This window comes from Manacus vitellinus, unplaced genomic scaffold (genome assembly GCF_001715985.3).
Source record: "Manacus vitellinus isolate BGI_N305 unplaced genomic scaffold, ASM171598v3 scaffold_6_pilon, whole genome shotgun sequence".
In the NCBI taxonomy this organism is placed as follows: Eukaryota; Metazoa; Chordata; class Aves; order Passeriformes; family Pipridae; genus Manacus; species Manacus vitellinus.
Window position 1 is genome coordinate 5,137,708 of NW_021940750.1, and position 14,845 is coordinate 5,152,552.

A 14,845-nucleotide genomic window follows, 5' to 3' on the forward strand; every position below is an offset into this window, starting at 1 on the left:
TGTGAGCGGAGGCACTGCTCTGGTATGTGCCTGGCGCGGGTCGTCGCCGAGGAAAGCCGGGCGCTAGCGCATTCCTGAGTGGCTTTTGTTGGTTTTCCCCTCCTGAACTCATATTCCGAAGTTTCACCTCCGTGTCGGCAGGGAAAGGCAGCGCGTTGGAGCGTCTCGGCGTCCCGACTTCGCCGGAGTTTAGCTCCGCGCTGCATGTGGAGCGATGTGCGTGCAGTGACACGGAGCTGGGGGGGCTGTGGCACAGGTTGGATCGCTAGATCAGTGTCCTGAGGAATCTGAGGAGCGAAAAGCCTTTACTTTGGCGCTCATGAGCAGATTTCTTTCTCTCCAGTCTCAGTATAACTTCACATAAAACACACTTTGTTCCTATGAATGAAAATATTCAGAGATAGCAAGTTTAAAAAACAAACAAACATATATGTCATGTATTTTGACAACTAGTTTGTTCTCTTGCTGTCAGTGCTTACAACTGCCTGGTAAGAAATTTAGTACAGTTTGTTTCCTATCTATACATTTCAAGACCTGCAGCTCTTACAGGTAGGCTTGGCGGAACCTATTTGGATGAGATTATTTCTTGCGAGGTCAAGAATGTTGTCAGGTGAGAAATCGTGAGTGGGAAAATAGGAGGAATAGGTGGAAATTAAAATCCCTATTTGCCTCTTATGTGATTCTCCCTGATACCTACAGAAAGAGATGCTGCAGCCAAAACTGCATTTATGTCATGTGAATTTATTAAAAATCCCCAGTATGTAATTCTTCATTTCAGTTGATATTGATGGAGGGATTATACCTGGACCATGTGTACAACTCAGACTGAACACTTGTACTGTCTGTTAATTTCCTACATCATTAATTTCTATACAAAATGAAAACCATAAAGGGTCTCTAACAACATTTCTTTGTTTAATTTGTGACTAACTCTTTCAGCATGGCAGTCTGAAGGAAGCTTAGTAGTTTGGTTTTCCATGAAGACACATGTAATGAAAGTGTCTGTCAAGTTGTGCGTGTGTTCAGCAGCCTGGCTACATTAATTTTCTGTAACACAGAGAGAGCTGCTATGAAGCTTTCATGTTATATTCCACTATCATGAGGGGTGAAAGGGAGGATGCATTCTGGCATGCACTGGGACATATTGTTTGTGTTACGTTTGAGTTAAGTAATGTGAGGTTAGATCATCCTCACCCAAGGTGATTAAATCCTTAAGCCCTAGCCCAGCAAACGAGCTGTAGCAACTAAACTAAGATGATCAGCTTGTCTGGTTTCCAATGCTGTGAATTTCTGTCAATTAATAACAGTAGATAGAAGGGCAAAAGACTGAGTGTGGGAAACCAGCTGTTAGGCTGGGGGATCTCATTAAGGAAAGGAATAAGGACCTTCTGCCTGCTCCTAGGCCGCTGGTACTCATCTGGGTGTCGGCTGCTCGTGGCAGAGCGCTGGCTGGTCCCACAGTGTTGGTTCCCCTTCTCCCAGCTGTTACAAGCACACTGTGAGTGCTGCTGCTGCTGCGCTGCCCTGTGAGGTGGTGCCCTCAAGGCTGTGGGAGGGTGGCGTTTTGGCAAGAAGGAAAGGGGCACATCAGAAATCTGTGTTGGATCACTGATAAGACTGTAACAGAGTTTGAGAGCAATAGGGCTGCTCTGGATTTCACTACTGTTGTTTTTCTTTCTGGCTCTGGGTGCTAGCAAGGCATCCTGTGAGAAGCTGACCAGCTAGTGAACTGGGAGAAGTTGTAATGTATGGGATATATATGGCCGGGCAAGAGTGATGGAGTCATTTTTTTATGAAGGATGTGGAGTCCACTGCCAGGGCATAATATTGAGTTAGGCTAGACCTGTTCTGGTCTGTCAGTCCTGCGCCACTGCATAGGAAATGGCCACTCTCCCTAACAAAACTAACTTTACATTTATTCTCTACCTTCCTGCTTTCCCACAGTCTCCTTTGATCTTCTGGTTCCTCCTTTATATGCCTTTCTTTCTTAAATGCACTTAGATAGTTGGCTTCCGTGTCTTCTCATGGTAACAAATTCCATATATTCGCTTCTGCTTGAGGGAAACACTCCCCATCCACCCACGCATGTAACAGTGCTCCAGGCCAAATTCTGATCACTTCTGTGTCAATATAAACCTGAGCAGCTCCACCAACTCTGGCCCTGCTGCTTTGGGGTCGCAATGGTATAGCTCTGGGTGCAATGTGGTCCTTTGGCTGGACTGGAAGGTCCTCCAGGGAGGCACATTTGAGCACACACCCACGTCACGCAACACAAATATCTATTCTCTAAACAGTTCTGCTCCTCAGCAAGGTATGCTGTGGAATAGGCTTTGCTTTCATGGGTTTTGCAAATTGCAGAGAAGCTCTCTGTAATGCAGGGGAACAGTGTACACTGAATAACAAGACATAATTGATTCTTTCTCATATCCAAGCTCTTTGCGAATGCATACAATGGAGCAAGCAGGATGATTTCTTAACAGCACAAGAGCACCATAGCTTAAATTCAAGCCTGGGGAAAAGGGGGAGGTGTGGTAGCCTATTGAATGAATGCAGTTAGCACTGCTGGATCACTGACACGGTGAACCTCCCAGCATTTCTGTCTGTCTCTGCTTGGGCACTGCTCTGCAGATCCTCACCCTGCTGTTACATGAGTTGGAAAAATCCCTGTGTATACACTGAACTACCACTTTTCTCCAGGAATTTTGCTTTCAGAGCTTGCATTTGACTATTGCTTAGCAGACATAGTAGAGCAGTACTGAAACTAACACACTGTCTCAGTGTGTGCTGGTAGGGTATGTAATTCCAGACCACCAACCTAGAGTAATTTGCTGTACTCCAACCCCCCTTCTTCTGGGGGTGGGGCGGAGTAGTATTTTTTTTTTAGGTATGAAATTTACAGGACCTCCAATCAAATTAAAGGTGTCCCAGGGTCAACCCGTGAAACTAAATTGCAGCCTCGAGGGAATGGAAGATCCTGAGATGTTGTGGATCAAGGACGGAGCAGTGGTGCAAAGCGTAGACCAGGTGTACATTCCAGTAGATGAAGAACACTGGATCGGCTTCCTCAGGTACAACAGATGCAGAGAAGGAAGAATAACGTGGAAACTATTGCACAGTTTTCTGCTATCAGCTATATCTATGCAACAGCAGTGCCCTCAGTGGGGCAGGGTCCTCAGGTCTGCAATTCAGTGTGTGACAAGGGCATAACTGAGAGCAGAATTGAAGCCACTGAGCACTGAGATTTTATGCACTAGAGCCATATTGGTTTCCTGACTCCTGTGGGGACAGGTGCTTTGCTAATGCCTGTGATGCTTGAGACATGACTTCAAGGTGAAAAGGATGTTCTTGCCTTATTTGTTCATCTTGTTCTGCCATGCAGCAGTATAAATAGGTTTTCTCCCTCATACTCATTGCATTGTCTTACTCTCTCTTTTGAGCTGTCAGTCTGCCTGAAGGGTGAGGATTGTTAATTGAAATGAGACTCCCAGGACTACATCCCCTTCCTTTCTTTGGGTAGGTGTGTTTGTCACCTGAACCATTCCTGATTCATTTTGAAATGAATCCTAATTTGTTCCTAGTATGTTTACACCACATGGTATTGGTCCTGCCCCATTCAGAGGAACAGAAACTCTTCTTCAAAACAGCTCTCTTTACCTTTATTTCAGCAGAAGAGGCATGTCAGGTAGTTCTGGAAGTACTGAGTTAAACAAGACCCAAGGTTCTGCTCTGTCTTTTTTTTGTGCATTAAGAGAGCTTGTACAAACAAACATGCCATCACCACAAGAGCTCAAAACTCTTGACTGACTGAGAATCACTCTTCCCTGAGCTCTGGCTTCATCTCCTATTAGGTTTCTTGGATTGACATTTCACAGTCTCCAATTCCACCAACCAAAAGTTCTATGTTAAATCTCACCTGTAAGAAACAATTTGATAGGAAAAAACATCTGCACACAGTAAAACTATTGCATAATATTATGTTGTGGAAACAGTTCGTCTTGAAACTATACTGTTTACTGTTTACTTCCCCCCAGTTCCACTAGTTAACTTTGCCCCTCAGTCTCTTGGTCTGTTCTCCTTTCTTGCCTCTTGTTTCCTTCCACTTATCTCTGCAGCACCAGAGATAAGTTAGGATGCTAAAGCTGGACGTGTTTGTGTCTTTTTCTCCTTTTTCCTTTCTTCTCCTAAAGCGACCATTTCTGCCACCCACTGTGTGGTGCATTCGCTGTGTTTCAGAACATGTGGTCCTGGATCAGGACAGCTGATGCTATTTGAAGTTCCAGCTCTGAAAATCAGGCTGTAGTGGGTCCATTTTGTGCATTTTGGCAAACACTTTCCCTCTTCTGTCTTCCTTCCTGAGATGTTCTTCCCCTTCTCCAAGGAGGACTGCCAGTGTTAGAAAGGTGGGCATCAGATCTGTGGAGGAGCCCTGCATGGCAGCAGACCCGTGGCTGCAAATCCTATGGGGGGCAGTCAACACTGGTGCATTGACAGGCACTCAGAATCATACTGACGCCTTTTGTAGCGAGGCCTTGTTGCTTTGGGACCAAATTCTGCCTTTGCTCACCATGCACTGGAGCAGGCCAGCATAGCCTCTTGAAATCACAAACTCAGAGACCCAAGGAGCTTTGCAACTCTTGGGATGAGAACAGCACCGAGTGCAGTTGAGGTGAGGGGGGCCCTTTTTTGACCCACCTGTTCCTTTATGAGGCTGTTGCCAGTCCTGTCACCTAACTGAGGCAAAAACAGGCTCGTTGGAGGCTTGCAATTTGGAGTTTCCTGCTGTCTCAGATGCTGTCGCTCTTGAAGGCTAGCTAGAGTCATGATTAAGGATTGAGATGACCAACCCTTCCTATCCAGAGAGGACACAGATGACTGTTTTTTTGCGAGGTTGTTTTGGAGGAAGGCTGGCTGCTCTGCTGGGGACTCTCTCCACCCACTTTAGAGAGGAGCCTCCCATCTCCGCTGTTTTGCCACATGCTTTGTGCTGACTGGCTGTTGATCTCCTCCCCAGAGCTGGCTGTGTCTCAGTGGGTGTTTTCCATGTATCTGGTTTGCCAAACAGTGAAGGGTCCTTTGGGGCAAAAACATGCTTTATCCACATAAAATATCGATATGGCTTTTGACTTTTTTCAGCTTGAAATCCGTCGAGAGGACAGATTCTGGGAAGTACTGGTGCCAGGTTGAGAACGGGGGGAAGAAGGAAGAATCACAGCAAGTGTGGCTCATAGTGGAAGGTAAGGAGTAGTAGTAGTAGTGCTGGTTTCCTTTCAGGGCTGACCCACCAATATGCTCTAGGTTGCAGTGGTGAGAACAGATTGCTCCAGTGACAGGCTTCTTGGCTCTGAACCGCTGCTAACTGCAGTGAAATTGCTACAGAGCAGTAGTAAGAATTAGGAGAACTGCATCAAGGAGCAGAGCTGTCAGTTCATTGCCTTCTGGTTTTATTTTGACGTGTTCGGAAACAAGATCCTTTCATGCACACACATTTCTTTCCAGCTCCGAAATCCATTGTTGCATTCATCTCTAAATACTTTGTAGAATTGAAAGAGATCCTTGGGGCTCATCTGGCCCAACCCACTTCCCAAAGCAGGATCACAGCCCGGTTCTGTGTATCAGCCGAACAGGTCTTTGAGGGCAAGGTACAGTTTTAGCCCAGTGCTGAGTTCTGGGAGAAGTGCTGTACAGCAGCACTTCATGGCTGTGACTGTCCTGTGTGGCACTGTTTGTCCAGGGTTTTTTGATAAGAACAACTTGTATATGGTTGTCCAAAAATAACCCAAGGCATTGTGGATTGGTGGCTTCTTACTGTCTCTAGTTTCATTTCCCTTGAGCCATGGTTCTGTTAGATCCCAGAAGCTAGTAGTCATAGGATGGCTTAATATTTGGTGAAGAAGTTGACAGGAACAGTACATTGGCAGCAAGAAGTGGCTTTTTGGATGTATTTGGTAGCATTTTGAGCCAGAGCTGAATTGACAGTCTTAAAGAGGGGGGGGCAGGGAGGGTGTTGTGGGAGATGGTGTGGTCTGGGTGTTTTACAGCAAAGGTTTCACTGACTCAGAGCCATGGAAACATTCATAGCAGCTCTCACAGGAAAAGGAACACTTAAATTCTGCCTTCCATAAATACCAGGCTTTTGTCCACCTAAATTTTCAGGTGCAGTTTCAACCGGAGAACATTGTTTACAGCTTAAAATACTCTCTTTTGCAGAGTTTCTATTTCTGTTCCAATTACCAGGGCCTGCTCCAAAGGTGGCTGCATCTGCATGGTGGGTGCATTAGGAGTGATTGGGTAGCTCAGTGTGCTAAGCTATCTGATACAAACAAGGCACCCTTCTGGACAGCACAGACAAAAGGTATCAAAGTCACAAAAAACAGCTGCAGCTCGGTAGGGGGGGAGTGTATTGAGAATAAAGGCCAAAGCTGAAAGTGGAAGCGAAAAAAATGCAGTCAGTCGCCTTTACGAGAAAACAGTATGGTAACAGGTAGTTAAACTTGAACTGAGCATGTAATCATGTGCAAAGGGAGTTGGGGGATAAAATTAAAGATTAACAAGTAGTGATAAACAGTGGGATTTTAAAAATGTGTCAGCTCTTAGCATAAGAAAACACCTGGCAATGCAAAAGCCTATCAGTCTCACCTTCACTGTTATCTCTATGTATTTCTTCCCTGGGTGTACCAGCTTTGCCTAGAAATGATTACTCTATTGATGACAACTGTTGTCCTCTTTGACTGAGAGAGGATTTTACTCGGGTGATTTTCAGCCTCCCATAGGTGCTGACACCCTTCAGTGTGCCACACAAACAAGTGTGGACTATTGTTGATCTAACCTAAAGTGAGCTTGACTGGATTTCTGTGCTGTGTAATATCTGCTTTGAGATCTACTTAGGTAGTCTGTATCTGTCAGAATTTGTAGCAATGGCATTTGAACTGTCTTTGTAATAGAAATGTTTCATCTTATGAAACACTCATTACAATTTACAGAAACAAAATTATTTTACAAGTGTTTTCTGGTTTAGAAACTAGACTCTGGCCTCGCTGAGAGCATGATAGTGTCTGTTGCCCAGAGAGGTGATCTCAGAGGCACACTGTGGAGTGTTAAAAGTACAGATTATGTTTGTTACCGAACTTTCCCTCTGAAATTACACCTCTGACCACATGGCTGTTCCTGGGGCTGCTAGCCCCCATTGGCTACAACCAGAGCCCAAGCCACACATGTATGGACACATTCCCCTGAATTGACACTGTCTAAAAACTGAGCTGTACAAAAAAATCAGCCTCATAGGTTGGATGCTGGCTTGGAACAGGGAATAGGCAGGATCATTTCCGTGCTTTGCCGCTGATTTCCTGGCTGCTCAGTGCCTCCGTGGTGCATCTGTGAAAGGGGCATGCTGGCACTCACCTCTTGTACCAGGAACTGGGAGGCCAAAGGTGTCGCAGATAGCGAGCTGGCCAGGTAACATATGTACAGTGCGGGTTCCTCAGCTGGATGAGTCAGCTGCACTCCCTAAGCTATGAGAGTTTTTAATTGTGGTCTTGTCTGATCTGTTTAGCTGCTCCCAAAGTGAGAAAACCTGCCGAGCTGGGCAGGATCCACCTGAAAGGTTACCTTGGGTGTCATGGCAAATGGACAGGAGGCAGGGATCCTGCTCACAGGTAGAGAAAAGGTGATTATTTTCCCTTCTAATCTTCCTTGGAGAAGGAGGGCAAAGCAGGCAGAGGTATTGCAGCTGGTATCTGGAAAGCTTATTCATTTTTATTGTTTATGTATGAATGCAATAAAAAAATGAAATAAAATATGTAAACAAAACCAAACAGTAAGCCATGTTGATGGATATACCTGTCCTGAACATTAGCTTATGCACAGATAGGCACCATTATTGCTCAAATGACCTATTTTTAGATCTGTTTTAGTTTGTTCATTTACTTGCCACTCTAAATGGAGTCAAGGAAGGCACAAAAGAACTGCCACCTGAAGGACACAAACAGCGACTGGACAGTCAGTGAAAGACTGAGAGTATCACTTTTGGCTGTAGCTTAGGGGAAATGTCAAGTGTTAGGCGTCTAAATCCCTGTTTAGGCACCTCCATTAATTGCCTACTGGTGGAGGTGCACAGCATCTGCCAAATCAGTGGAAACCCCTGAGCCTGCCATCTTTGGCCAGGGAGAGACAGTGTAATTTCAGCATGTGAATGCTTAATATTTTTGGTTCCTCTGTTTCTGCAAGGCAACAAATCAGCAGTTTTCAGAACACATTTTTTCCAACTGAGAAAGCTGATTTAGGGGTAGATGCAGTCAGTAGTAGCTGTGCTTGATACCCAGAGATTTTAATCTAAAAGGGAACTGAATGCTTCTCTGGGCTCTTCCGCCAGCCATCAGAAGTACGTGCTGGCTGTCCTGCATGGTCAGCACTGGTGCTGATGGCTGGTGAAGTTTGTGTTACTGATTTGGAGCACTGAAACCACAAGAGTTTTGGCATTGCCCATAAGAGGAACCACATCTCTTGATGTGTTGAATTACACTCGACTATTGCCACTTAGAGATGACCTGAGGTAGTCAGCATTGCAGTTGTATTTTGCTCCCTGTGGGCCTGTTGTACCAAGCAAGAAGCTTTCCATGGTGGGGAACAGATAGTTACCAAGAGAACTGTGTCCATGTTTCAGAGCCTTCAGCTCTGAAACAAATTACCCCTGACTTCAAGACAGCCTGGTTGTGGTGGTGTTAGAGCATGCTGGAAGGCATCTCCAGTCAATTAAGCTTCAGAGAGAGCATTGCAAATGATCCCAGTTTCTCACCGGGGGGGTTTTTTCCTCATTCATGGGTTTGTTAAAGCCACTAGTTCAACACGTTCTCAAGCTTCAGGTTTTAATGCATGGCAAGAAGTATCTGCGGCTGGATTAGCTGTCTTCTAAAGTGGTGTCTGCCGCTGTTAAAGTTATTGACTGTTGCCTCTTTAAACTCCAATCTCTTCAGCTGAAAAATTGAGCAAATACTACCACTAAGAGCTGCTTCATAGGGGAGTCTTGAAGGACACTCAGTGAAAGTGGTTTTTCAAAGGCATTTTGGGAAGCAAGCACTCTTTCTCTCAGACTTCTAGTGGTAGTATTTAAAACATTCATGCCCTGAGGTGATCCAGCGTATCTGACCCTTGGTTTTTATAAAGGGCTTAGAGGGCATCGGATTAGGCGTAGTGGCTGGGCAGATGGATATCCAGTGTTCAGCACTGGTATTAGTGGAAATAAACAATAGACAGAAAGAGTGTCTCCAGTTATTGTCACTTGTCTGTTGCTCTTCTAGGTGTGCCCTACTTTACTGTGGAACCTGAGGATGTGTCCGTGTCCCCTAATGCCCCATTTCATATGGCCTGTGCTGCTGTTGGTCCCCCTGAACCAGTGACAATTGTCTGGTGGATGGGAGACTCTAGAGTGGGGCTTCCAGACATCTCCCCCTCCATCTTAAATGTGTCAGGTAAGGCTGCTGCCAATGCAGGGGATCAACTTTAAGCATCAGAAGAGGAGGGCTCTCTTCTGATCATGCCTAGTGACACTGGGTAGCCACATAGTGTGAGAGTGGTGTTTGACTCTACATTAAGGGTTGAGGGGTCATGATCACATACAAAGCCAGACTGATCATCTCTCAGGGTGATGGTTGCTCAGTGTACTTTCTGCTGGTTTGAGGCACACAAGCTCTTACAGAGTTTGAGTGTGACTGGCACTCTGTTAAAGGTGCTACTGAAATCCAGTGCTGAAAGAGGCACTGGGTGCCTCTTTTGTTCCACCTTATGGAGGGTGTTCATGGTTATATTCAGTAACTCTCTTGGTGCCATTTGGCTTGTGACTCTCCAAGCATTCACATGTAACAGATGACATCTCCTCCTGTGCACAGCCATGCCATGCACTGCTTTCCCCTCTCTTCCTTACCCCTGTCTCTGTTCGAATGCCCTCGTCATTAAAACCTGACTGCCTCTTGTAATTGTTTGACACTTTTAGAGTGGTTGTAAAGGTGCTGAAATGGGCTGGTTGATATCCTTTAAGACCAAGGTTTGCCCCAGAGCAGGCACGGTGGTACAGCAGCAGCGTCAGCAGAAGAACTTGCGAGCCAGTAGGTGTTTGGGCCTCTCTTCAGACCACTTTCAGGGAAGGGCAATATATATCTACCAGGAACTGTCTGCAGCTATTCTTGTAGGTACAAGAGAAGGTTCTTGCCTTCTCTTAAAGGTAACTTTATTCCAGTTAGTTGTCTAACAGCTTTGGGTTATGTCTTCTCTTTGGTGCTGTTTTATTATTCTCAGCATCCCCAAGCCAAAGTGGAACTAGCTATTTAGAAAGAAAAGTTTTTACAGCTGAGAGTAGTCTCTGGTGTCTCTTCATCAGTGTTAATGCAGTTACACTCCAGGTTGAGCTTCTTTTTGTACATCATGGGCCATCCTTTGAGCTATCCAATCCTATTCAGACTTCCCTTAGAACTTAATTTATATGCAAATCAAAACCTGATTCGTGATTTGCAATGGTTTTAAATCATCGGCTCTCTCTCTTACATAACCACTAATGCTCTTCCAAGTTGGAAATGAAAACTGCTCCCTCATGATATAATTTTCCTGTTGAAATGGAAACTGAAAAGACAGATAGTTGAGAGGGAAAGACAATAAAAAAATAAGTCACTCTTCCTCCACTAAGCGCATCCCATGATGCCTCACAAAATTTTTGGTATTGTGGGGCAGTGGCATGGAGACCTGAAGAAGGATATCTATTCCTAGTGATTCTTCAAATGAATTGCTGTTGTATATATTCATCATCAGCACCTTTCTTTGCTTTTGGTGTTCTTTGGGATATCCCTTGGGCAGGCCTTGTCTTTGCAACCAAAAAAATGTAGCAGGATATGACCTGCATGGTCAGATTACCAAAGCATATTGAAAAGACAGTTGGTAAGAAAACAGGCACTGCTAGCTGAATAAAGTATAAAATTCTGAAGAAAATAATAATAAAGTACTGGATAGAGAGCAAACATTTAGAAGGTTTAACAGTGTTGTATTTGGAAAGCAGTGCTGGCATGGTGTAAGAGAACAAGCAGTTCTTGGTTTGTGGTGTGCTTTGTATTTTCCTCGGGGCAGGGCTGTGTTTGCTTCTTTCTTGGGACATGCCTGCCACATCAGGTGCTGCTCTGCTCTGCTGCCTGGGCTTTAGCCTGCTGACTGCATTTTCTTCTCGTCCACGAGGACGAGTGGAAGAAGCTAAAATACTCTGTTCTTTGATTTTATAGCACTCCCTCCTCTCTTCCTTTACACCTTCTTTGGAATGCCATTAATCCCAGGCTTGGAAGATGAGTCAAAGGGCAAAGACATGGTGCAAGCTGCTCTGTGCAGCTCTGAAATAGTTTCCCTTCCTAAAATGTATGCCCACAGTGTGCCAATCCTTGACTTTTCTCAGATACAGCCCCACAAGGCAACTCGGGGCCAAGTCAAGTGAAAAATAGATGCTGGACACAGTTCTCCAGACAGCTTTGCAAATCTATCTCAATTCTCATTAATTTGCAATACACATGCTTTTTGGAGCAGCCAGACATCAGTATGATGCCATGTTCAGGTCCTGTGGGATGCATGTATGCTCACAGAAGAGAGGGAGCCTAATTCTTACTTGTATCACCCCTGGAAAGTGCTTCAGTGCTGATGTAGTAGCATTTAATTTACATTTCCTTTGTGTGTCTTCAAAAGTCTAATACAAGGTGAGGGACAGGTGGGCATTAACTTGAAATAGGCAGCATCTGGTTGGAGATTTGCCTGGGCTTATAACTCACTTAGAAGATGGCTGTTGCTCAGGTGCAGGCTGAGGTCCAAAGCATTGGGCATTGTATAAGCTCATGGTTCAACACAATCCTTACTCCAAAGAATTTGAGAAGTGGACATCTACTTATTGAGCACTGTGAGCTGTGTCCCTGACAGATTCTTCCTTCTTTTTCAGTGCTTTCTGAAGCTCTTGTGAAAACTTTTCTACATTGCCACACTCTCTCTGTTAAAAATGTGTTTAGCACGTTAATTACGTGGAAATCCACATGCCTTTGATTGGCACCCAGCTCAGTCCTGCAACTGCCTGTACAGATTGAGCTGGATGTCACAAATAATTGAAATTCTCCTGAAGGTTGAAGCTGGATTATATAGCTGTTTGTGTTTCCTTTCCTTTTCTTGGCTGATCTCCAGGTATTAATCAAAGCACAGTTTTCTCCTGCGAAGCTCACAACGTAAAGGGATTGTCTTCATCTCGGACAGCCACTGTTCAAATTAAAGGTGAGAGTGCAAGACACTGGGTAAGGGACTCGGGTTTGCTCTCTGGGGAGGGAAAGTAGGGCTCCTTAATGCAAGGGGTTGCCTCAAAGCTGCTGGCAGGCAGCACCAGTTTTAGCTCCTGGCAGTCAAAACAATGCTTTGTGCTCTAACGGCAGTTCCCACTTCCTATGCAGGGCCATATCCCAGGCTGTTGAAAATAAACCACATCTTATTGAGGAGTGGAAATGTGATGTCAAATAACAGTTTCTCCTTGAAAAGGAGAGAGCAGGGACAGTCAAATTGTTTGTGAGAGATGAAGCTGATGTAAATCTGTAGCTGGGGAAATCTTTCCTTCTTGGAGATAGATGGGTCTTGTTAGAGCTAAAGAGGCCATTAATTCTGCTTGCTTCTATTATTATCACATTTGATGCTGAAAAAAGTCAAGGAAGGCGATCACCAGTGGCCAGTAAGGTCTGCTCATCCACACTGGTTTTATGGATTTTATTTTTTTTAATTCTTTGCTTTTTAAAAACAAAACAAATAATTCCTAGCCCGTGCGTGACCAGTTGCCATTGGAAGTGCCCAGGTTGCTGTGACATTTCCTCTGTTCCTCCAGGTGACTGAAACGGGGATAATCAGAGCAATTAGTTCTTCCCCTCCTCTTCACGTTGAGATGCTTCTGCATTTAAATTTTTAGTCATGCTTTAATGCACATTTAATTACACAATCATCAGTTTCAGGAGAGGCATGGCACAAAAATCATTTGTTCCATATTACTCCATCACGAGTAAGAGCAAGCATTTATGTCTGTATCAGTATCACAACTCGTAGTTGTAGTAGCTAATATTCATTAAAGGAGAGCTTAAAATCCAGCTGTAATCTACCACTCTTACAGTGTGTTTTTCTTCAGGACATTGTGGTTACTGCTATGCCAAGAATGCAGTGTGCTGAACTAGTAAGATTTATAACTTAATTTAAAACCATTTGGAGTTGTTGCCTTAAAGGCTTGTCTACACAGGGGAGTTAGTTATTGTGGAGTATATCTTCTGTGGATATTTTTATCCTGGGATAGAATTTAGTTCACAAAGCTATTATGCTTTAAAAAATCTCATCAAGCCGTAATTTGAAAAAACATTTAACATAAACAAGCTTTTTTATTTTCCGAATGTTAACATAGCTTATTATTATTTTTATTAACCAAGATGAGGGGGTAAAGACCTCAGAATTCCCAGCAATTATATGTAGCCAAAAAGTACTCTATTGGGGTCAATCATCAGCTAATGGATTCTGGGAGGGACATGTGTCCATCACACACTTTTGTCACACACACATGTTTTAGAGCTGAGAAAGAGCAATCTTAAGTGATTCAACAAATGTTGCACCAGTATGTGGCATTTCCTAGAGACAAAAATCAGGTTTTAAACAGCAAGTCCAGTGCTGTAGTCATAAAAGTTCTAACTGTAATACCTTAAAGATATATCTAAAAGCATAGTTCTAAACTTACCTACATGATGAGGGTTTTCTAAATAGAAAAAGGTTGAAGATTCTAGTATAGCCCCTGTTAAAATTAAAGCAAAGCTTTTAACAAGGGCATCAGCAGGAATAGGAGCAGGCCCAAATAATGTTTGTTTAGTCCTTGATCCTATGAACATGCAGAATTCAGTGAAATTACTCCTGGAAGTATTTGTCTGCATACATGCATGTTCAGGGCCTTCCTCTCTTGCACAAATCCATCTGCTAATGAGGACTCTTAAGTCTTTCTACAATTTATTAAACAATTAGTTTCTTCTGTTTCCAGAGGCAAATATTTTTGCTAGGACATTTACAAACTGTTAACATTTCTTCCTATTTGTTGCTGTTGTTGTTCATTATCTATTCTCTGTAGGGCCCACAATGTGCTGGGTGTACTCCAAGCAGAAAATTACTGTTATTGTAGCCCACAGTCTCCAGTCATGAACAAAGCCCCATTGTTCCAGCCACTCTCCAAGCACGGAGGAAGTTAACTCTCATTGTGTTAACACTCAAGGTCCTATATTCAGACAGGCATTGCTGTCCTTTATATGTGGGGCTAACACTTAGGGTCGTATCCTGTGTTTCAGAGCACAACAGAAACAGGAGCCCACAGTTTTTTCCCAAGACACCATGGGGAAATGCATCTGACCTTTCTACAGATTGTGGAGTTAGGGGAAAGGTGCTAGCAAGCCAAGTCTCCCAGCAGCTGTCTCTGTTACATAGGGAGTGTGTTAGCAGCCAATTATTTATTCCCACTGCTGGCATAACCCAGTCCTCCTTTGGGCCTAACATCCAGTGTTGAAATTATGTGTTGCTAAACCCAAAAGTTACAGTGTGTCTACAAAAGATTCGAGTTATGTTTCAATAATACCCAAGTAAGCAGTGAAAGCAAGCTTTTTTCTCCCCTAAGAGCTTACAAACCTGAACACCAACATCAAAAGAGAATGAAACAAAGGTGCAGTAAAGTCTGAGTTAACTCACAAAGAACTCACTGCTCGTCTTCTATTCCGGACCCTTGTTCTGCTGCCTCACCTCCCCCCCACCATGCACCTGGTTCTTATCTACGTGGCAGCCCCCT

The 14,845-nt window shown here is 44.1% G+C and overlaps 1 protein-coding gene across 1 annotated transcript in view; it reads left to right on the plus strand.

Moving 5' to 3' along the window:
- Positions 1–14,845, plus strand: part of TYRO3 (TYRO3 protein tyrosine kinase) — a 43,627-nt gene that overhangs the window by 1,589 nt on the left and 27,193 nt on the right. The window contains exons 2-5 of the mRNA XM_008926561.3: positions 2,885–3,068; positions 5,134–5,234; positions 9,294–9,464; positions 12,190–12,276. Of these exons, the coding sequence (XP_008924809.2) occupies positions 2,887–3,068; positions 5,134–5,234; positions 9,294–9,464; positions 12,190–12,276 (541 nt within the window). The 5' untranslated portion in view covers positions 2,885–2,886. The remainder of the gene's footprint in view (positions 1–2,884; positions 3,069–5,133; positions 5,235–9,293; positions 9,465–12,189; positions 12,277–14,845) is intronic.